The sequence below is a fragment of the Argentina silus genome (assembly GCF_951799395.1).
Source record: "Argentina silus genome assembly, chromosome: 4".
In the NCBI taxonomy this organism is placed as follows: Eukaryota; Metazoa; Chordata; class Actinopteri; order Argentiniformes; family Argentinidae; genus Argentina; species Argentina silus.
This window is the reverse complement of record NC_139658.1, coordinates 14,648,859-14,673,273: the sequence shown is the minus strand read 5'-3', so window position 1 is coordinate 14,673,273 and position 24,415 is coordinate 14,648,859. Positions and strand designations below refer to the sequence as shown.

The 24,415-nt window shown below is 39.1% G+C and overlaps 1 protein-coding gene across 1 annotated transcript in view; it reads left to right on the top strand.

The window, feature by feature from the left end:
• Positions 1-6,242: 6,242 nt before the first annotated feature.
• slc2a9l2 (solute carrier family 2 member 9, like 2) overlaps positions 6,243-24,415 on the top strand; it is a gene marked incomplete at both ends in the record, with an annotated part of 128,005 nt that continues 109,832 nt past the window's right edge. The window contains 3 exons of the mRNA XM_083668480.1: positions 6,243-6,323; positions 13,551-13,649; positions 17,983-18,143. Of these exons, the coding sequence (XP_083524606.1) occupies positions 6,243-6,323; positions 13,551-13,649; positions 17,983-18,143 (341 nt within the window). The remainder of the gene's footprint in view (positions 6,324-13,550; positions 13,650-17,982; positions 18,144-24,415) is intronic.

The window sequence follows — 24,415 nt, the reverse complement described above, 5'->3', positions numbered from 1 at the left end:
GGTCAGGTGGGAGTAGCTCCCTGGATGGCGAAATGTAGTTCTTGAATGTTATTGGTGTATGTATACAGGAACTAGAAGTTTGTTGAATGGAGGGCGTTGACCTATGTGATGTCTATAAAAAGACAGGTAACGAAAGTGGAAAGGGTGTTCAACTTTGCAAATCTGAACCGGCTTCTTTCTCTGTGAATAAAGTCTCTGAATGAATCAACAGCTCTGGTTAATGGTATTTTATTTCAAAATACTATTATTTAAATTCTACGACAATTACATAGACATATATGACAGCTATGGATGCAAGGACTGACCATCCATGAGATCAAAATGAAAGTTTTAACCATGTTTTGAAGCTATACAGTTTTACAATTGCATTGTTTACATACAATGGAGTAAAACAAATGTATATTTTGGGTTCTGATGGGGTAAAATAGTTGAACTAAGGGTTAGGGTTAGGGTTAGGGTCATGAGTGATTTATACATTAAATCCCAGATTGCCCCTTTAAAAGTACACTATGGAAGGTTAATTGTTAAACGATTAACCTCAGACTTTGAGCCTTGGCTTTACGGTTATGATACTCCTATGATATAATGCAAATACATATCTTGCCTCATTAAACCAGACAATCCTTCGTTTTAGGCTTAAAAACTTTAGAAAGAAAGGCTGATGCTCATGGACATTGCAAGGTGTGGCCCTTTCAGTAAATATTTAGCTTGAAAACATTTTTAACCTTGGGGAGAAACATCCACCGTAAATTCAGGGTGATTGTACTAACAGAGTTCATTTGTGACCTATAATATGTATATGGCAAACTTAACCTTGGGGGCAAAATACAAGTGAATGACGAAATACAGTATATAGCTTGAAAACGTTGTTATTCTTGTGGCGAAACAGTCCTCATAGAATAATAATAGACATGTTTACCATTAATTATCTATCAGTCCGGCCTGTCTCCAAAATTGACAAGAGTGTCTCCAGTTATGTTTACATTCTGCAGTTTATGACACTTGACTGATTTGATGACACTTGATACTACTCCAGGAAGCAAACTTAGACTTTCTGCAAACTTAGACTTTCTGGCGATCTATGAGGCTACCAGGTTGCCAGTTAGGGGGATGAGTTTGTTATTGTGTAATGACCTGGCTGGGGTGCATGTTTGTGTTACTCCGAGGGAATCTGAGGCTGTGGAGAAGGAATATCTCTAGCCGGTGTGGTTGCTCCCTCTCAGATGCCAGTCAAAGAGAGTCAGGAGAGGGTCAAGGAGATGGCAGTGGGGTCAGGAGGAGGTCAATTATGTAGTTAGCCCTCCAGGCCAAAGGCATGACCCTTTTGGCTGAAGAGCATTCTCAGTTGCAAAATCTTCCATAACATACTATTATGTGTTCAAACTTTCATACTCTTATGAAAGTTTATAATAAAATAAAAAGAAAGTTTATAAGTTTAAAATATGAAAGTTTCAACACTTTAAAGTATTTGTACGTATGCGTTTGCTCAAAACCATTTTCTCAGTGCATGTTAATCATTTATCAGGGGGGAGTTTACATTCCATAATCTTTCACTGTCAGAATGTTTAAAGGCTCAGTGGCAAGTTCTCTCAGTGTGTCAGCCCCTGGATAGTCTTTTCGTGGGTGAGTTAACTCATTGATGTGTCAAATTTCCTTCTTTGTGCCAATGAAGAGTATGTATTTAGATTCAAAGCCCTAACAGTTGCGTGGAGACTATTTGTTTTCAATTTGATCCCCTACTCTAAGGAGGTGTTTGACCGGTAAAATGTCTGAAGTGTTGAATTGTCTGTTGGACATGTGGTTTGTTGTGGGAACTGTAATAATCTGGATATGCCAGTGCATGAATATAGTTTTGGTTATTTAGTCTCTGAATAGTCTAGACTTGTTAATTGGGTTGATTATTAAGTGTTGTGTATTATTATTATGTTGTGTATGTAAACATTTCATTTTTTTCATACTTTTGTTTTGTTTGTATTTAAAGTTATCAGTATAATATTCTCTTCTCTATGCTCAGAAGTTGGATGTACTTTTTGAGTCATGAGTAAAGTTACTAGTGTAGAATTATAAGTCTTACAAGGTGTGATTTTATTTTATTTATTGATTTGCACACACACAATTACAAATGAACGACAAAATGAAAAGCCTCCTCTATAAAGTAGTAAAAAGCAAATGATAATTTTTAAATGTGATTTTATTTTTGGCCTTTTAATAATGAATACAATATGAATGGGATTTTCTTCGGTGAGACAATCACATACAAATCTGCATTTATAGACTCACTTTGCTGTACGTCTTGTGTTCCCCATTAAAAACCTCTAATGTTGCGAAATCGCTCCATACATATTTTTATAGTGTGTGTGAGTGTAATTGTGTTGTGTAATCATGGGCAGTACACAGCATTCCAGGACCATATACTATTATTTCTAAATCATAAAGCGCTTCTATTGTATGTTACGTAATGCTAATTGGTCACATGTATGCTATCTAAGGCTGGAACACCAGCAGTCAAACGCTGTTCAATGAAACCAGCAACTGCAATGTAAGTTGCTTTGGATAAAAGTGTCAGCTAAATAGCATATATTATATATATATAAAATCACACATAGAAAAAAATCAGGAAGCATTTTCATGACTACCACAGCTTTTTTTGATAGCCAACATCTCCAAGTCACATGCTGAGGCGCTATTACTCCTGCCCCCAAAGCCATTTTCGCTCCTCACTGTAGCTTTACCCTCATCATGGTGAATCGAAACTGGTGTTACAGTTATGAACAGTTTACCCATTTCAGCCTATTAGACCTTATTGTTCTCCACCTGTGTGTGTGTACAGTATATGGGCTACAGATAAGGGCACGAGATCCATGCGTGTGGAGATGGACAAATTTGTCACGATTACAGACATTTGGAACACTTTTGCATATAACTCGATTGCTTGTTATAAGCCAGCAGAAACCATCAATATTTGTTTTGAATGTGGTTTTCATGGTGGAGTATAAGAGCTGCTGGATTTGTCTGTGGACAGACACATTTACGTAAAGGCGCATAGCCAATGTTTTTGTGTCCACTTTAATTCTTTTCACTTTTTTTTACACTAGCAAATTACTAGTGTACAGACCTTCTTACAGATTTGTGTTCTGCTTTACTTGTTATCAAGTATTGGTGCTTCACATTTGACTGTGTTTTTTGTACTGTACAGTTACACCAATTATGTCCGTCAATATGTTATATTCAATATGTAAGCTTTTATTTCCTCTTTAAAATACAAAATGTGGTATTCCAATGATTCTTAAGTGCTGACTAAACTACTGACTACTTTTGATCTGTCCCATGACCTCCAGGAGCAAGACAGATCAGTGCAGATGGAGTCTATCACCTCAACTCCAAACTAACCCTGAAATGCTTAGGCTCAATGGGATTCCTCTCAAGTAGACCTAATGTTAAAATAAAGCAAGCTTGATACTGTATTAAACAGGCTATGCACTACTACAACTGAGCCATGGGCTACGAATATAGTAATGTCCCTCACACAAACAGTGCTCTCATCATGACTACCATATCACCCAAATCTGTGGGCTGATTTCAAATAATGCTATTAAAAAAGCAAGGTTAAATCACTACATCCACACAAATCAAAGAATCAGTCATATAAATCATCAAAGCTTTATAGGGCACGTAATGTGGGTTAACTGGGCGCCAGACTCTGTAGGACAGAGGGCCAATAACTCCTTCGGTTTACAAAAATAATACATTGATTGATGCTTGAATACTGTCCCTGGGCTCCTAATGAATCAAATAAACACAACAACATGGCCTTCAAGAGGCAACAACCCCTCGATAGCAAGAGACAGGATGGGACAGAAGAGAAAATCTTATTTTGGAAACAAAACTTTTCTGTAAGCACATTTTCCCCATGGCACTGAGTACTAGGCGTGAATCGAACAGTATAGGCTACCTCAGACAAACTACGCGCCTCTCATTCTCCCGTTTATCATGACTTCAAACTGGCTCCCAACCTACCCAAATATGTGGGATTCATTTAAATAAGTATATACAGTGCCCTCCATAAGTATTGGAAGGAGGAAGCATTTTGTCTTCTTTTAGCTCTATATTCCAGTTTTTATACAACAGTTTGGATTTTAAATCAAACAATTACTACTACTACGGTCAAAGTAGAGATTCTCAGCTTTAATTCAATTTAAACATAGTCCCCCTATTTCAGGGCTTCAAAAGTATTGGAAAAATCATATAATGTCCAATAAATATTCAATTGGATTTAAATCTGAAGATTTACTTGGCCAGTCAAGAACTTTCCGCTTTTTGGCCCTGAAGACCTCCCTATTTGCTATGGCAGTATGTTTGGGGTCATTGTCTTACTGTATGATGAAGCGCCATCCAATGAATTTTAGAGCCATTTGTTTGTACTCGAGCAGACAATATGTTTCTTTACACTTCAGAATACATTCTGCTGCTGCTGTAACACCATCAATTAAGACAAGTTAGCCCGTTCTTGTGGCAGCTATACATGCCCAAACCATAGCACCATGGCTCACAGATTAGGTGGTATGCTGGAAATCTTGCAATTGCTGAGCTCACCAGTGCTTTCATTCATTGTTAATGAAGTTACAAACTGTTGATTATGGTAAGTGTAAGGTTTTGGATATGTTTTCAGATTTTTTCTGAAGCCTCATAATGGTCCTTGACTTTCATTGACGTCTCTTTGGTCCTCATGTTGACAGACAGCAATAGCAGACTTCAAAGGCAAATGCAAAGCCTAGAATCAAGACTAGACATTGACAGCTCTCTTATGCCTGCACAAATTATGTGACGGAACACACCTGACTAACCAGAAACACCTGTCAAGCCAATTAATACTTTTGGTGCCCTGAAATAGGGGGACTATGCATAAAAGGGTTGTCATTTCTAAATGGTCAAACCAATCTTAAAAAATTAAACATTGAATTAATGTTTCAAATCCAAACTGGAGTATAGAGTACTAAAAGAAGACAAAATGCTTCCTCTCTCCAATACTTATGGAGGGCACTGTATATATAAGTAAATTCATGAATCCATACGAAAGAAGCTCTAGGCTACAATGTAGGCCTAGTCTACAAACATGAGCTTATACTTTCGATTTGACCACCGTGTAATTGACTTGCGATTTGAGTCTGTGGAATGGCAGGGGGTAGGCACCTGTTATTTCATGCAGGATGATATTTTTAATGCTCCTGATTTCGGAGCTCACAGGCTACTGTGGTGGAAGCTCAGATAATATATTTTTAAGCCCACATGCAAAAGCCTGTTGCCTATTGGAGAGATGGGATGGACGGAACAGGAGGAAAAATGTAGGATATTCTTAGAATGACATGCCATTGTATTGCTTTCCCACTTTTGACAATGCCATGGCCTTACTGTATAATATATAAGGTGGTCTGACAACATTGAGTTAAAGCAATCAGATCCAATTATTTTTTGCAATTTAATTTATATAGTCACCGTAGCCTAGTGCAAGATGCATCTTGAAAACAAACAAACGTCTGGTTAGCCTGCTCTCACTGTTCCTTCAATCCCAAACTGACCCTCAAATACTTGGAATGCCTTCAAATACTGTCAAATAAAACAACGTTTTAAAAAAATGAAAGGTTATACTGTAAAATATGCGCTACTACTAGGGCTTTAGTCTGCAAGGAACCATGAGAAGTGGAATATAATGGTAACCACCAGATGGCAGTCTAACTGTACTTCTTTAACCTGACAACCACAGAGCAATCAGAGAATGTATTCAGTGGGTTATTTCTAGAACTGTGTTATATTGACTCTTTTCTCTGATATGTATATTTATTCCACCACTAAGAATACTATTCAACCAAACATGTTATCTGGAGGTTTCTAGGATAACAAATAACAATATCCTTCCAGTGTTGTGAGAAATTGTGTTTGAATTAGTATCCAGTTGAGATCCACATACTGAACATTTTTGTAATATTTAAAGAATTCACATGTGCATTCATGCAGCTCAAGAGAAAAGTTGTTTATTGTTTCATTTTTAAAAATCAAACCTCATTGAATTCCATACATCCACTGAGTTGGTTTTCTGTTCGGCCTGTTTCGAGCCGTGGAAACTCATGTCAGCACAATAATTTCCTCCTTCAGTCTCTCTTTGTCTCTTTGTCTATCTTTGTGGGAACTGGGTGAGTAATACAACATATTGCGTCATTGTCATTTCAGTGTCCTGCAAAACCAAAATGGAAAAGCCAGAGGAGACCCAAAAAGATGAGCCGAACAGCAACATCAACAATAACAAGACAGCTGAGTCCGCAGACCAGGTCAGTGGGTCATTTCAGGATCTTATCAGACCTAGTCAAACCACTAGCCTTACATATTTTTTGTTGTCACCCCACATGGAAATTCATTTTTTCAATCATTCACATGTGAAGAGTGGGTGGTCCTCCTAATAACAATATGGTCCATGGTTGTGCTTGTGTTTGTTTACATGTAATCTTAGTTGCCCCTGACTTGAAAGGCTTGGAATAAATCTGTTCAAGCTGCTAAGGTGTTTCTCAATGTGATGGGGTTAACAGTTTGTAGAGCATTTCTTACAGCCCATCATGCAATTACCTTCTTCAAGAAGCTGCTGAATGTCACCCCATTAGCAACAGGTCAAATTCTTTGTGAGAGCCATTTGCACAAGACAGGACACAGGATCATGTCCCTGTGACCCCTTGCAACGCAAGTCTGATTATTAAGAAGGACGGACCCATATACAAGGCCAAATTCTGCTTTAATTTAATTATTAATTTGATTATTGATTACTTTATCTTCTTGTCATGTGTAGTATGTTATTGTGAACTATGATCTGAGCATATCCATACAAAACTTCAAGGTGTTACCTATCAAATGGCATCTTGCTTGTGCATCTGATCATCATATTTCTAATGTTAGCAGTTTAGTTTGGGTCTGGTTTTTAGACAGAAATTTGTCAAATAGGGCTTTCAGCAGAAGAGGTTAATGAGGTACTTGATCATGAACTTGAAAGTGATGATTCCAGTGGAGACACAGCGTTTATGAGTTCTGAGAACATTTGGAGTAATTAGCTCGACCTTCATCAAACCATATTGCTGACATCAGTTTACTCACAGGAGGTGTTCATAGCTCTTGCTCTATGATTCACATACTGAACATGTTTTGTTTTTTTCTTCTCCAGTTGTGTGTAGTGAATGCAATATGCAGTATTTGGGTCATTAAGTATACACGCAAATAATACTTACAATATAACTTATAACCTTATTTGTTGCAGAGGAGGGTGGAACATTTGTGCCAATGATTGTCATTAATGGAACCTATATATGCAAATATTTTTTGTCATTATATAGTATGTAGCTTTTTCTGCTAGAATTTCTTTCTCCTTCAATTTATGAAATAAGACCCTATCACAGAAAAGCTATTCTGAATCTCCATTTGATGTGAGATTGATTTTAATTTCTCTAATATTTAAATGTCTTATTTGATTACTTCTTTGAGTTGGGAAGGCATCAGCCAATCAAGTCAACACATAGGGCTCTTTTTTAACAACCCAAATGCAATTGTTGATCTACAGTACCCTGCATAAGTAGTGCAACAGTGAAGCATTTTTTCTTCTTTTAGCTCTATAACTGATGTTCTAAACTGTTGATTTTGGCAAGACTAGGGTTTTGGCTATTTTTCTGATAGTTGTTTTCAGATTTTACAGCCTAATAATGGTGTCCTTGACTTTCATTGACACCTCTTTGGTCCTCATGTTGACAGACACCAATAGCCAACTATGAAAAAGAAAAAATGCTTCAGTGTCCCATTACTCACGCAGGGCACCATAAGTGCTATGTTGTTGTGCTATCACTGAGGGTGCGTTTCAGAAATAATTTAACAAGTTTTGTGGTGATGCAAATTCCAGCAGTAGCGTAAAAGCTTTAGATTAATACATGAGAGCTGTGTTGAGGGCTTGACCACTCACAGACCAATCAAAATCTGTGGCTTGTGTGTTTTCCTTAACTTAGACTAGAAGCGCTGGGCCCTCATGACTAACCAAAATACCCACATTTGTTGACGTTACTGTAACAGTGTAATCATTGAATTTGATCAGTACCATGCAAAAAATAATGCACTGGTTGTGTTTAATCAGGACTTACTGAAAAGCCTACAGAAAAGTTTTGTTTCCAAAAGAAGCCCTATGAGGCATTTTCTCTTTTGTCCCATCCCGTCTCCGCTATCGAGGGGTTGTTGCCTCTTGAGGGCCATGTTGTTGTGTTTATTTGATTCATTAGGAGCCCAGGGACAGTATTCAAGCATCAATCAGTGTATATTTTTGTAAACCGAAGGAGCTATTGGCCCTCTGTCTTATAGAGTCTGGTGCCCAGTTAACCCACATTACGTGCCCTATAAAGCTTTGATGATTTACATGACTGATTCTTTGATTTGTGTGGATGTAGTGATTTAACCTTGCTTTTTTAATAGCATTATTTGAAATCAGCCCACAGATTTGGGTGAAATGGGAGTCATACCTTCTGAAACTGTGGTAATATTGTACAAGAATAAATAAAAACGATTGATCTTTGATTTTGTGTGTCAGTTAATAGGCTACATGAACCTTGCATGCATTGAAATAACAGGAATTTCTCAAGAGGAATAGCTACAGGCATTTGCTAATATCGGTTCTGACCGACTGATGCACCTTTGACTTGTGCAGAATGCGCAGCCCCATCATTTTAACCATTTTAATCACACCCCAATCATGAGTATCATCCGGATATGAAAATCAAGTCCTTTGGTTGGATACGAATATGAGTATGACGAATCCAGCATACCCCTAATAACTCATAGCTATATAATGTTTCTCAGTTGATTCCGCACATTTCAGCAGTAGACTGTATGGACACAGCGCGCTCACAACGCAAAGAGCGCAGTTCGTGTCATGGATTTTCCACTTAGGTGCTGCGAGTTCATGTTGCACATATAAAACTTGTCCCTCGCTTCTCCGCGTGTTGGTTGCTGTTGTGACTGTTTTGTGTCCAACACTCAGGTTTGCAGGTACTGTACTGTTGGAGAGAATGCCTAATGTCTAATGACTACCACGAACAGTTTGAGAGTAGATATTATATAAGGATATTTGAAAAAACATGGTCCCATTGCTTGGTCCCTGTTAAGATAACTTGATATAAACCATTTTTCCATCTTCATCTCCCTGTAATTCATGAGCTGATTTGCTGTAATCAACTTGATTTTGCCAAATATAGCCTTAAGTCTCTGATATATTCTGTCAGTTGTGGAAGGACGTAATCTATCTAACAAGCTAATTAAGCTACAATCAAACTATTCTCTATCTGTCTCTTTATTTGAGTGATTATTTGGAGGGAATACCAATAATGTCAGCACTGTCAATAATTTATACCGACAGAAACCAACTAAACTACTTCTAAAGCTACAACAACTCTGCCATCAGGTTGGTGTTTTTCTGTGGGCATTTCAACTCAAGATTCAAGATTCAAGATTCAAAGTGTTTATTATCATATGCACAGTAGAAAACATGTTTCCCTGTACAATGAAATTCTTGCTTTGCTGTCCGCAGAATGCCAACCAATGTAAAATGTACAATACAAAAAAATATACAATATATACTAAACAAAATGTACAAGATAACAAAATTTAAGGCAGCATGTGATAATAAAAAAGCAACAATAATAATAATAAAACAGTGCAAATGTAAGCAGTGCAATTATGCATGTGCAAACTGAAAATTTAACAGTCGGGTTCAGTTATATGAGGTAGTACAGTTATATGAGGTAGTCCATGATTATAATCTCCTATGCGTTGTTTAGGAGCCTGATGGCAGTGGGAAAGAAGGAGTTCTTTAGTCTGGTGGTCCTGCATTTAACACTTCTGTACCTCCGGCCTGTCGCCAGTGTGGTCGAAGTGGACTCGATCCACTTGGCGTCTCTCCAAGTGTTTGATTCAATAGATGGCGTGTCTGTGTGGTTGTGTTGGACAATAGGGCATGCCGCAGGAGGAGTGCTCTTAAGATGAGAGAGATTGAAGAGCTGCTGGGACTGCACAGACATATACTGTACATGTCTGCTCTCTGTCTTTTACTCTGTCAATCTACCTATCAAGCAGGCACAGAGTCATGCATTCATGCATACTGTATACATGGGCATGCATGCACACACTCACACACACACACACATACACACACACACACACACACACACACACACACACACACACACACACACACATTCACCTAAATTGTAGCCTCAACTTGCCCGGTAACCTCAGAGAACTCATATGACACCAGTCTACCATGTGACGCACATCCTTTGTGTATTTCGCTCTTTATTGCCTGTCATCTTTAGAGACCAGTAGTACTTTCATGTAGTACAGCACCTGCAAACCTGAGTGTTGGTCACAAACCAGTCACATTATGCTGTCACAGTGTAGGAAAATGGGCGAGTTCCTCTGATACAGCCTTAGCCTAGTCCTGGACTAAAGGGCACTCTAAATGGAAATCCTCCATTAAACATGTTTTTTAGTCAAAAAAGTAAGAAAGTAAAGTAAAAAAATCTTCAAAAAGCAGTGCAGAGAGGTGCCGCTTCCGTTAACCAATCACAAATGAGTTGGAGGTGCTACAGAGTGGTGTCCTTCTTTCTTGCCAAACATAAACATCTAATTTTATCTAACATCTTATCTCAGGATTGTTCACCTGTTAGTAGCTGAAGGTCAGGGATCACTATTGCAGCAGGGGATTCCAATCTCATCATGGACTCAAAATTAGATGCTCAAGGTAACAAACAGCATAGCTCTGAGCAAGCAACAAAAATGATGAGATGAGCTACAATACAGAACTTTTAGGAATTGAGACAGATTGGTCAATAGTTTTCTGTGGGATGGGAAAAAGGCGAGTGTCAAATTGAAAACACTCAAACGTGCACACGATCTAGGGGGACTCGCTTTTCCCAACCTACAGAACTTTTTTTTACTCAGCCCAAATACAACTTATACGATCCTGGTTGAATAAAAACTCACCGGCTAGATGGAGGACAATAGCAAAAGGATCTTACACAAAATTGTAATAAATGTATACAAACAGCAGAACACACACAGAACACAATTTGTATGAAATATTAAAAGCCAGGGCGTATGAAAGAGTAGGAGTATAAAGCTAAAAGAAAACAAAATGCTTCCCTTTCCAGTACTTATGGAGGGCACTCAACAGTCAAATGTTTTACTCCTGCCCTGTTCTAATATCTTATTGGAATTTATTTTCTTTTATTATTTCTACAGTACTTAATTTTGTATGTGTGATTTTTTTGTTTTCTTTTTCTGTTGTGTTTGTTTTCTACGTGTGTGTATCATTTTGAAGTTATAAAATAAAAATAAACAACCCTCTGCTCTCGGTTGCGTGAACCTGGTGTCATTGTCACCACAACAGCTGAAAAGACCTTCAGAAAGACCTTCAGCTAGCAATGAATCAGAGATGCCTTCTCTTCTATCCATAAAGATTTTCTGTCTATTATTAATAACTGACTCTGACCAAAAGGGAGCTGAAGAGAATCAGTTGCCTCCAGGGAAATGTCCTGGAAAGATAGCTACTGGGTGTGCACAGTGGAATCGAGGTAAAAAGCCCAGGCTCCAACCCAGACAGTCACATTGGTGCCGCGACAAAAATTTGGGAGGGAAGTGAAACGAAGGTGGTTTGGAACCACGCTTGCCTGATGGGTAACCTGGACCCCCCCCCCCCCCCCCCAAAAGTACGCAAAACCATTTGGCTCACCAGGACCAGAGTTCCCATGGCCTGCCTCTGTCCTTCCACTTATCCCTCCTTCCATTCCTCCTTCTTTCACCCCCTTTGTCCAGGTGTAGAGTGATACTCACAAAGGCTCTTTGTGCTACAGTGCACCTTGGTCTTGATGAGTCACCCACAGGAGAAGGCAGGCAGCTTCGGCCAGTTGCACAATGCATTTTAACTGTGGATCTAATTCCTTCCAGTTTCCTGGGATTGGGATCCATTTCAGTTTATACAGTAGATGGGTGGATTATTCTTGGAGTTGATCGATATGCCGGAAGTTGCTCAAAGGGATAAGTTACTCACAATAGTAAGTACTTGTGTTCAACCATCCTCTGTGATGGATTTTTTGGCATACATGATCTCTTGCAGACATTGATATGCAGCACATCTGGTTCTGAATCACATTTTGAGTGACAGGAGATTCATGATGTCCTCCATCCAGGGCAAACGATGCTTGCGTAAGGCACGCAACATCGTCAAGGACATTTCTCACCCCAACCACAGACTTTTCACCCCACTCCCCTCCGGGAGGCGCTACAGGTCTCTCCGCACCCGAACCAGCAGATTCAGAGGCAGCTTCTTCCCTGCGGCTGTCACCCTGCTGAACTCGAACACTGAACCTACCTGACAACCTACTACCCCTGCAACCCCTGCAAACCCCCCCCCCCCCCCACCCGGACAATTGCACTGTCACTCCCCTCCCCTGCTCTTACTCAATACCACTGCTCTTCTGTACATATCTGTCCATACTGTTCATACTGTTCATAATGCACATAATGCACATATCTTTATATTTTTCTTAATACTACTGTTAATACTCTGCACACACTGTACATACCCGTTTATACTGTTCATACGGCATTCCATATTTATATTTATTCTGCTATCTACCTCATGTTACTGTTAATACATATATATACTGCTAGACTGCATTACTATACAGTTCATATGCTGCTACACTGTTCATACTGTAACTTATTTACTCTGCTATAATGCTAATGCTTACTCATATACTGCTTACACTGCACTACTTATATTATACTGCACTACTTACTGCTCATATATTGCACTACCTGTAAATACTGTTCATTGCACTTTCTGCTATTTTGCACTTCTGGTTAGACGCTAACTGCATTTCGTTGTCTCTGTACTTGTACTCTGCACAATGACAATAAAGTTGAATCTAATCTAATCTAATCATCATAACTCTCCAGACCTGGCTTCAAGTAGTATTCGATATCCTTTCAAATGGTTAAAGGTCCAGCAGGTAGTGTTGCGTGCTGCTGCCCCTGCTGGCCACACTGGAAATTTGAAAATGTGCATACAGTATGCTATTTTTTCTAATAACGGCAAACATGTGCATATCTACATATATTATTTGAATCCAGGTGTAGGTAACTATGTACATAATGTACTCAACCCCCTCTCATGTTGAACACGTGCTTATTATTTATTGGCATTGGCATTGACTGGATCTGACAGTTGCTGAGGAAGCAGTGGTACACACAAGGACATACTGGGACGGCTGTGGACAGATTCCATGTGTAAATATATGTATATATATGCATTGTCCTTCCCAGAATTCCCCTTGGGTCTTCTCATAACCTTTGTTCATATAGAACATGCTATTGTAACAATGACATTATCTCTAACATCTGTGTGTGTGTGTGTGTGTGTGTGTGTGTGTGTTTGTGTTTGTGTTTGTGTTTGTGTGTGCGTGCGTTCTTATCTACAGTGTATCACTGCCTGTCTGGTGAATGCAGCCTTCTTCGGTGCCCTTGGGTCATCTTATCTCTATGGTTACAACCTCTCTGTTGTCAACGCTCCTGCATTGGTGAGTAGAACTATTGGGTCACCCTGTGATTGGTCCTGTAGAGGTGAGACTATTGCATCACCTTGTGACTGGTCCTGTAGAGGTGAGCCTTGCCATTGTTTCCCCATGTGACACCTTGTTAGCACTCGTGGAGACAATGGACCAAGTGGACCTTAGTATTACCCTGTATCAATTAGATAAAGGTTTGAAAGCATGATATGGTGCAAACAAGCCTTTTGAATTCCTTGATTACAGGAAAGATAATTAGATGTGCAGTGTGGAATAATTGCCAAGAGGCACATCCGGTTCATCCAATAACAGTGGGGTTCTAATAGTAATTAGTCCTATCGTGGACAAGTTGAGAAAACCAGAGATCACAATGTCAGCCTTGATTATCATAACTGCCTAAAAAAGAGACACAAAATAATTAAATAATTGACAATAGCATGGGGACTTGGCAACACAGTCTATTTTCTGTCTACTGACTGGCTATCAGGTGCCTTTCAGTGTCATATAGTTTGAATTCCAAACTAAGAACAAAGAGCTTCCGGTCTTGCCCCATATTATAGGTTTGAAAGTAAGACACATTAAATCAGCCCAACTATTTAGCATGATTTTTACCCCAAACCTAAACTAGAATTTGTTAACCTGCGGCGGTTCTTAATCATGTCTGTGCTGTGACATCTTTAAAGCCTTCACATTTCTCTTTTGACCAACACATTTGCCAAACCAATGTTTATGGCCATGAGGTGATGAAGCAAGTTTTGAGCTGCGACCCAAAATAATTGTGCCGTGATCCACCCCTGTGTCCCAAACCACCATTTGGGAATCAGATTAGATTAGATTGCGCACCCATGCCCAGTGTAAAGTGATTACACACAGCAACTGGACAAAGCTCAGTAATTGTCATAATTTGTTTATTGGCCTCAATAATAGAGTGGTGTTGCCCATTTGAAAACCTTGTATGGGTTAGAGAATATGTCCTTATTTACTGTCATTGGACCACAGAAGTCATAACAGCGACATATCCTTCAAAGACTCAGCCATCTCTGCCTAGAATAGTAGAGTAGACAGAGAATTTCAGTCCTTTGCCCTGAGAGAACACTCTCACAAGGTGTGTGTGTGTGTGTGTGTGTGTGTGTGTGTGTGTGTGTGTGTGTGTGTGTGTGTGTGTGTGTGTGTGTCCAACATAAGCAAGACATCACAATGGAGTGACACTAGCTGTGGCTCTGGCACCTGGCCTAGAGTTTTTCAGGGACTGTACAGTAATTCCACTTTGATGGAACAACTGTGAAATTACAAGCCTCTTTAAATGGCTATGGAATTTTTTTTTCAAGAAAAGAGCTTCCCTCCCTTTCAGAGAGAGACACAGCTGTCAATGTTTGTGGTTTTCTCTGAGATTGTTCACTCGGGACAGACTTTGTGTTTGTTTTGAGGCATCCCTGGGTAACTTGATTCATTTTTGAATGACGGGACCATCCTCTGCTTGGGAAGTGTGTTTTTCTAGAGGGTATTGGAGGTTTCAGGAAATGTAACATCTTTAGAGCTTGATTTAGCCCAGTTCCTATTGAGAATAAGCACTGGACATTCACATCAATGATCAGCACTTGAAGGATGCAGAGATGATAAGTAGTGAAAAAAGCTAGTAGGTATTCCATCCTTGACAGGCGAAACCACCACTTGAGATAACTTCACTGAGTTCAAGATTCATTTTGGGACTCACCTCAGCAATACCATAATTAATCAGAATGTACGTTTTGTTTATCAACAATGCACAAGAGAAGCTTCCCTCTTTCTCCTCCATTTACAGTTACAACACTTTTTTAATCTGGTGAGTGAGTCTAGTTAAAAATACTTTAAAAAAATGTAATATTTAATTCCAAATAGAGTTATATTGTAACTTAAATAACTCTCGCAGCTCTTGCAGGAGGCCATTGTATGCATGGTTTCACATGTAATTGGTTGTCACAACAAAGGGCCTGTGACAAACCTCATAGACAGACCATTATGTAACAGGCAAAGATTGTATCTGGTGCTTTGCCAGTTGCGTAACACATATTTAACTGCTTCCTCGTGCTAATTTAGATACAGCGAGGGCTTTTGGTGCAAACAAGCCTTTTGAATTCCTTGATTACAGGAAAGATAACAGAGTAATTAGACGTGCAGTGTGAAATAATGGCCAAGAGGCACCTCCGGTTCATCCAATAAAAGTGGGGTTCTAATGGTAAATAGTCCTATCGTAAGAAAACCAGAGATCACAATGCAAGCCTTGATTATCATACCTGCCGAAAAAAGAGACACTAAATTATTAAATAATTGGCAATAGCATGGGGACTTGGCATGGGGTCTATTGACTGGCTATCAGGTGCCTTTCAGTGTCATATAGTTTGAATTCCAAACTAAAAACAAAGACCCTCCGGTGTGGCCTCATATTATAGCCAACATAAAAACTTTATGATTCTATCAGTGAGTTATTAACTATTAAACTGTAAACCTTTTATATGTTGGGTTACTTCGGTGTGGTTTCAATCTGTATTGTGCTAACTAACCTTGCAATACCATTCAGGGGTCAGTTTCCCAAAGCTTTGTAACTAAAGATTTTCTCTCACAGCTTTGCAGCTAGGTTGTCAGCAGAAATTAAGTACTACTTAAGCTGTGGAGCTTTTGGTAAACTGACCCCAGATTCAGAGTCAAGGCAATTCTCAAACCCTACTTCACAAATGTCTGGGAAAAATGTGGAGTAAGCATCCCTTTCAAGCCTGGAAACCCTAAAGACTTCACCATCAATCAGACATGTTCTTCACACACTAGACTGTCATAAGAAAGAAAGAAAGGTGTCAATATCAATCTTATTTATAATGCAGAAATCAATTCAGAGATTAAGGTCTTTACATGGCCCCAAGACTTTAACCTCTGAATTGATTTCTATATTAGTTGACCTGATTCAGCCCACTTGCCAGAAGTCCATTGTTTTTATTTTTTGTATACAGGGTAACCTAACCTCAATTGTTAAAGATGAAATGTTATTGATTCAGAGATTGATCGAGCTACTGTTGGGATGACTGTCAGAGGACATACAATATTTGGGAAACTCTTTACTATCCATCTTAAAACCTACATAACACTTTCATAACTCTAACATCAACATGTCAGAAACAATATCACCCATAGCACCCACTGTCACCCTATGAGTCATGGATTGCTTTCAATGAAGAGTCTATATTGAAGATGCTTTGTATTCTAGTAGTAGGCTTAATGTTTGTCCTGGGAAAACCACCTTTATAAGTCCTGTCAAAATCATGACAAAATATTAATTTGGCTAGCAGTATACTCAACCAGCTATGCCTATAGAGTTTTCATGAGCCCATGACTGTGTGACCAGGAAAGAACTGTACACCTGTTAATAGGACAACTGCTAGGGCACTGTTATGACAGTGTTATGTAGGCCCTAAGACAAAGGGTTCAGGTGAAATGTAACAAAGATTTGAATCACCTCATACCACAGAACATGACAAGATTTTTATGTGAGCACACATAACATGTACATGCACACACACGCACACACACACACACACACACACACACACACACACACACACACACACACACACACACACACACACACACACACACACACACACACACACACAAACACAGACAGAATCACATAGCTAGCTAACTGGCTGTATTAACAGTTCAGCTAATGAGTTTGTCAGCCTAACTAGCTAAATTGTAATGCCAGTTAGCTAGCCAGTGTGTTTACAGTTGTGAAGTTGTAAGAAGCTAGCAACTCATCTCGAACTGAAAGCTCTATCCGCCTTATTATTTAAGGCAAGAAACGTATATATACACATATTATGATTTAGCCTTTAAAACAGAGTGAAATGGATAGAAAAAACAGCCCATTTAAGGTTAACGAAAACGGTAATTATATGCTAATTAGGGGCTGCGACATGCAACTGGAAATGATAGAACACATCACAATTTATATCAGCTCAAATTGGGCAAGTGAAGATGCAGATATGAGCTACTATTTCACAACAAGCCTCCATTAGAATTGCTCAACAATACCCCTGGTGGTTGTATTGCAGAGTGAAATACCTCAAATTAAATGTATGCAAAAGGCCATTTGACTGGTGCAGTACCTCCGCGATAATGTAGCTCAACCACAAACCTTTTTAACACTTAAATTTAAACGTCTTTTGTTATCTGTTCACATATTTGAAATGTATTCACCTCAAAGGTTAGACAAAGGTTACATTCAAATAGAAAAAATAAAGCATTTTAAGAAATATGTATACTGTATACATGTATACTGAGTTGTTGACTTTCTTCCTCTCCCTCCCCTGTGCAGTATATAAAGACATTTTACAATAAGACATGGATGGAGCGTTATGGAGAGCCCATAAGGGCAGAGACGGTCACCTTGCTGTGGTCCGTCACCGTGTCCATATTCGCCATCGGGGGCCTACTTGGAGCCCTCACTGTCTCAATGCTCATCAAAGTCTTTGGAAGGTATGTAGAAACTGGGAACTCCTCACTTTAACAACTAATTTAAAGGAGAGCAGGTAACTACAGTAATGTAGGTAGATATAAATTAGGAGGTAATCATACAGTTTGTAATTTTCAACGTGGCTTTCCCCTTGTTTTTATTTTTTTCTCCCCTTGTTTAAGAATTATATTGACAGTATATGGCACCATGTATTTCAGTTTTTTACATTTATATAGCTATTATTTTCACCAGGTGTCAAAGCACCTTATAGTACATTGCAAAAGGGTTAACTTGTGTCATCCACCTCACATGAGTAGAGTGGAGAATTTTTATGGTATAATGTTCACCACATATTGGCCATTGTAGTAGTGAGTGAGGAGGATACAGTAGATTTTTTAAAATCCCCTTCTCCCCTTTAAACACATACCTTGCTGATTTCTTCCGATCCTTCACCACCTCTTTGCTCAACCCTTAAGAACAGTTACTTAGATAATCACTTAGATAATCATTTCAACACCCCCCCAATCCCCCTTCCTCCATATATACAGTATATCCTTGTTCTCTCTCCCCTCTTGTCATTAGCCACTAAATCAAGTATAAGTTACCCCTGAAAATCTGTTTTGATGAAATGAATGGATTGATGGCTCAAGCCCCGGGAGAGTGTGGATCAAAAAATAAACACCATTCAAGTCCATATTCTATCCCCCTCGGGAGAAAAATGTGTCAAATAAATTGAACACAAAGACTCCATTAAGCGAGATGTACAGCTTCATGCCTCAGTCCCCCATTTCCTCTCGCATCTCGACATTGATACCGATGGATGTTGGGCTGGAACATGACTTAAAAGCTTGCAGACACAAATCGAACATGACGCAGGAACAAACATGTGATCCACCTCTCAGCTCCCACACTTAAAGCCCTCAGAATTAGTCTGCATTATTTTATACATAGGTATTGTCTAGTGCACTTGTCAGAAATAGGGTATTCCTGGGAGATTATCTTGATATTCATTGCAATTTGCTGGATCAGGAAATTTGCAATGTAACATTGTTTTAGGACATCATAGGGTTGGAGACAACAACCTTCTGGTGTGCTATTCTTACTATTTGCTCAATCGTTTTTTGATTAAATTCAAAAAATAAATAAATACTCAAGACCAAAATTTTGATTTTCTTAGACAAACAAACTCAGACTCCACATGTAGTGAGATACTACTCCTTGTCTCCTTGGCCCTTCTATAAAAGGAAAGTGATGGAGAAACCTATGAATGAAGCAAAACATTAATTCATAAACTGTTTACTTTACACTCTGGTTGTCTCTGTTTTACCATGCTGTGTCCCCGTTGCGCACAGGGAGGGCTTTTCTCTTGGTGCGATCACCTTCTGTGATCAAAGAGAAAAATAATTCGGGCACCATTAGGCTACTATCATACTAACTCTGTTTTGATATAAGACACCTTTACTTCAAACCCAAGTTTCACCAATAGGTGAAAGGTATTTGCACAGCCAATATTTCAATCAGTCTTGCTTCTTAATGTTTTTGTCTTATATACAGTGCCTATAGAAAGTCATCATACCCTGTGAAATCTTTACCTTTTGTCACATTACACCCTGGAAATTAAAATAAATCAAATCTAACTTTTTTGAGCTGTATGTACACATTATAACCCTCATCATCAAAGTGAAAATAAAAAAAATAAAAATTCTGGACAATTATTAAAAATTAATTAGTGAAATACCTGGTTAGGTTAAGTGATCAGCCCCTTAGAGTATACCATTATAAACTTGCTCAGGTGCAACCAATCAACTTCCAGATCAAACACCAGGCTAATTGCCCCCCACCTGACATCAATTGTAGTGGTTTTGATTACTTTAGAATAAAATCAGCTGTTTCTTGAGGATTCTACTACTAGAAGTGTGTGGTTCTGCAAAGAATTCACCATGTTTGGAAAAGTACTTTCAAAAGGCCTCCGGGATAAAGTTGTAGGAAGGCACAAGTTAGGTGAAGGCTACAAAAAGATTTTGAAGGCTTTAGCTATCCCTCTGAGTACCGTTCAGAGCATCATTAAGAAGTGGAAGGCGTATGGCAACCTTGCCTAGATCAGGCCGTCCGTCCAAACTGGATGACCAAGCCAAGCTACTAAGAGGCCAAAGGCAACTTTGAAGGCCTTACAAGTCTTTATGGCTGGGACTGGTCTGTCTGTGCATGTGATAACAATCTCACAAGCTTTACACAAAGCTGGCCTGTATGGCAGAGTAGCAAGAAAGAAGCCTTTTCTGAAAAAGTGCCACACTCAGTGTCGTTTGTGCTATGCAAAAACACACCTGGAAGATTCTGTTGCTATGTGGAAAAAGGTTTTATGGTCAGACGAGACTAAGATTGAACTTTTTGGACTGAACTCCAAGCGCTATGTTTGGCGAAAACCAAACACAGCACATCACCCAAAACACACCATACCTACTGTGAAGTATGGTGGTGGCAACATTATGTTGTGGGGATGTTTCTCTTCATTGCAGATATTTGGAACACTTTTGTGTGACAAAATCTATATTTGTTTTGAATGTGGTTTGCATGGTGGAGCATAGAGCTCACGGATATGTCTGTAGACTGTGTTCTGTTTTACTTAACATTTGACCAGAGGCTGCTTGTCTTTTACAGTAGGCTATCTGCAGTTAGACCAATGATGTCCGTCAATAAGTTATATTGAATATGCAAGCTATTCAAAATACAAAATGCTATATTCTAATGATTCTTTAGTCCACAACCAGTTCATTATTTTTTGCTAATTCAATTATTACACTGTTCGCTAGCGTCAACAAATGGAGGTCTCCAGAAGTCAATCTGGGTACTTTGGTTAGTAATGAGGGCCTGGGGCTTCTAGTGTTAACAAATGAGTGTGTGAATTGAGGATAAGCTAGCTCTGAGCCATGTCTTAGACCTGTGCAAAGAACATGCAGTGTAAAAAGATCTATTGTCAACCCTGCTTTTTCAAACTCAGAAGTAAGCACAGAATTCTACCAACTGAGTCTCTGTGGATTACTCCCATTGTTAAAGCGCAGCAGAGCTTTGAGACAGCTGGTAAATTTCTTCAACGCATCAGTTGCAGACACTTAGGCCCATCTCATTCGCTGCAGTCCATAATGATCTGGTAGAGGCTTGAATCTCCCTGTTGCACCTCTTGATTTACAGACAGTGGTGGAAGGTGACAATATGGGCCCTGGCGGCGTGTTGACACCGCCAAGCAATCATTCCTTGTTTGCCCTCCCTGCTTGTGGGCTGAGTACTTGTGGTTATGAAAGCTGTAACATTAGACAGAATACACATGGGCACAACCTGTGCTCAGTCTGAGAGACGATTAGGGGATAACAGTGAAAGGTAGCAAGAAGAGTTTTATGATTATGTAAACAATGGGAGTTTATATTAAATGAGTGATGTCTGCACAAGGGAGAAAATATTACAATATTATTTCATTTGCTGTCTTCACCCTACCATACATCATCCATAATAGCCTAAGTATGAGATTAAAAATACATTCATTTGTCATATGCTATGGCCTGGGTTGATTACTTTTTGCATGGCCTAAAATCACTCCACTCATGTGATGGTGACAGAATACATCATCATGAATACAAAATGGTCATTTTAAGACAGAATGATAAAGAAGGAAAAGCCTGTACTTAATAGAGAGCTGTTTAAAACCAACTAGGGTTATGTGTACAGAATTCTTAATAGGAAATCGTCAGTTCTCACACAATGCTGCCTCACTTGTCATCCCAAACTCTCTCAGTTCTCATACTGTATCTTCGTCAAGGCAGCATCATTCCACATTGAGTAAGGCATCAGTTCTCATCCATCAGTCGTCAGTCCTCGGTTGTCAGGTAGAACTCCCTCTGCATTTGGAGATACTACAGTATCAGTAGTCTGTTAACGACCGTAACTTTGATTGAAATCTGTGAATACGAGATGATTTTTTTCATCATAATGCCATTGCCAACCTCTCCCGTCCCGCTTTACCTCACCCAAATATGGGGTGAAAACCTGAAGCGGGTCGTTAACAGACTTCGCACCCTGGCCATTATTAACAAATGGGGGAAGGTGAAGGGGGAATTAAACGTCCAGAAAAAAATTTCTGTTTTGGGAACGATGCAAGATGCACAGGCATATCGGTCACAGCCATCTTATCATGTCCAATATATACTACTGTAGGCTACCTGTCTATCCAGTCTCAATCGGAATGAAACACAAAATCCTTACTCCTGTCTCACATGAATTCTCCTAACTTTATTCTGTAATCCATAGGTTGCATTATCAAAGCCAACTCACCCTGTCATTCGTGGAAGGAGCTGATCTATCTAACAAGCTGATTAAGCAAAGCTCTACAATCAATCCAGTCTCTATCTTATTTTTATTTGAGTGATTATTTGGAGGGAACACCAATATTGTCAGCACTGTCTTTTCAAACATCCTTGACAGCTCTTGTCACCACCTTGTGGTGGCTTTCGGCAGCACTTCACACGTTTTTACACAACTGTCTTAGAGGTAGCCCACCGTTGCAATGGCAGTATGAACCTCTTTAACACTGGCCTACTGTACCTGGAAGAGAAAGACTTAACTGTTATAATCTGCAGATATACAGTATATTAGTATGATACAAAGTGGAGTTCAAGATCAGTTGGAAATCTTTCAAATATATTTGTTGACCTTAAAATACCAGGATTATGAGTTATTCCATTATGCAAAGAGCCGAGTTATCCGTACATGCTCTCCCAAGGGCAGATTGGAACATTAACTTTTTACGTGGGGAAAAGTAATTTTCTTCTCAGTAGCATAGGTCTGTGGACCAATTCTGTCCCAACTGATCTAATTTCAGAGAGAGTGTGATGAGTTCACCAGGTTTTGGGCTTGTTGTTCTCTCTGTGTCATTTTGACAGATCCTCACTACACACACACACACACACACACACACTTTTTCCTCATTACTCAGAAATAAATTTACATTTCAAAGAATCAATTTTCAATGTCACTGTGTCTGAGAACTTTTTACCAAATCATTTGTTCATTTTAAACCAGCGAATGAGCAGAACTGAAAGCCAAGGTGATGGACTCTCATCTAAGATTGAGAAAGTCTTAGTATATTAGATTGAGGTTTGTAGTGGTTCTGAAGGTATAGAATTGCACAACACTTTTATATTCATAATTGTTTTTAGGGTTAGGGTTCTTCTAACAGGATTTATCATTTAAGAATGATTTAATTCTAGTAAATGTGCTTTAAGCTCAGTAAGGCAATTTGGTTTCCATGTTAATGGAATTTGAAGTGACTTTCTGTTAATCTAGACATGCATTGATTAAAGAAAAAAAATTGCTCAGTGGCAAAAACCTTCCACACTACATTTATTTTTTACGGAGCCCCTTAGAGCTCATGGTGGGGAAAAAAAAAACAGCCACTAATCCGTTCCCTTCGTTTACTATTTCATTCTCTCAATTTAATAAATCATTTCCTCAATTCTCTCTCGTCTTGATACTGAATATCAATAATCACATCTAACAATGATCACACTACAGTATAGCCATCACTGATAAATAACCACAATTCAGTAGGGAGCAAGAATCCGATTTGCTGGTGGTATTGCTCATCAGATACTGCACCAGGACATGTAAGCCTCAATGGTTCACGTCGAACATGCTTCTCTTACTTTGAGTAAAAAAAAAAAAAGTAAATAAAAGTAAGACAGTAATAGAAGCATGAACGACTTGAGGGGAACAATTGGGGCTACTGGACACCCTCCTATAACAGCTAGCTCCATCTGCATCCATACTATACAGCCACAGACGGAGCTAGCTGTCAACCGAGGAGCCATAAACTGTAGCTCCATGAAGTAGCTTGCTAGCTGGCTACTCCTGAAAGTTTTAGCTATATCTATCAACACCAGACAGGACAGTATATGTACGCCTCGAATGCATTGCTATCTCCAGCATAAATTAAACAGTAGAACTAGTGCTTTCTAATGTCTCGTTAACAGGGCTATTCCGGAATGTTAAGTCTATGGGCTATTCGCATGCGTGCCCTCACAGCCGTGGTTACTGCCATCTTGTGTTGAAAGCTATCAACTTCTGCACAGTCAGCTCTCTGTTGAGAGCTAGCTCAGTCTGCGGTTATTTGAAGACAGCTAGCTCAGTCTGCGGCTATCATACCCAACAAAATCAACTGTGTGGGAATGAGCTATGCTAAATTGTGGGAACAGTTTGTTTAGTTTGAGGGAACAGATTAATACATTTAGGGAAATAATTATTAAAT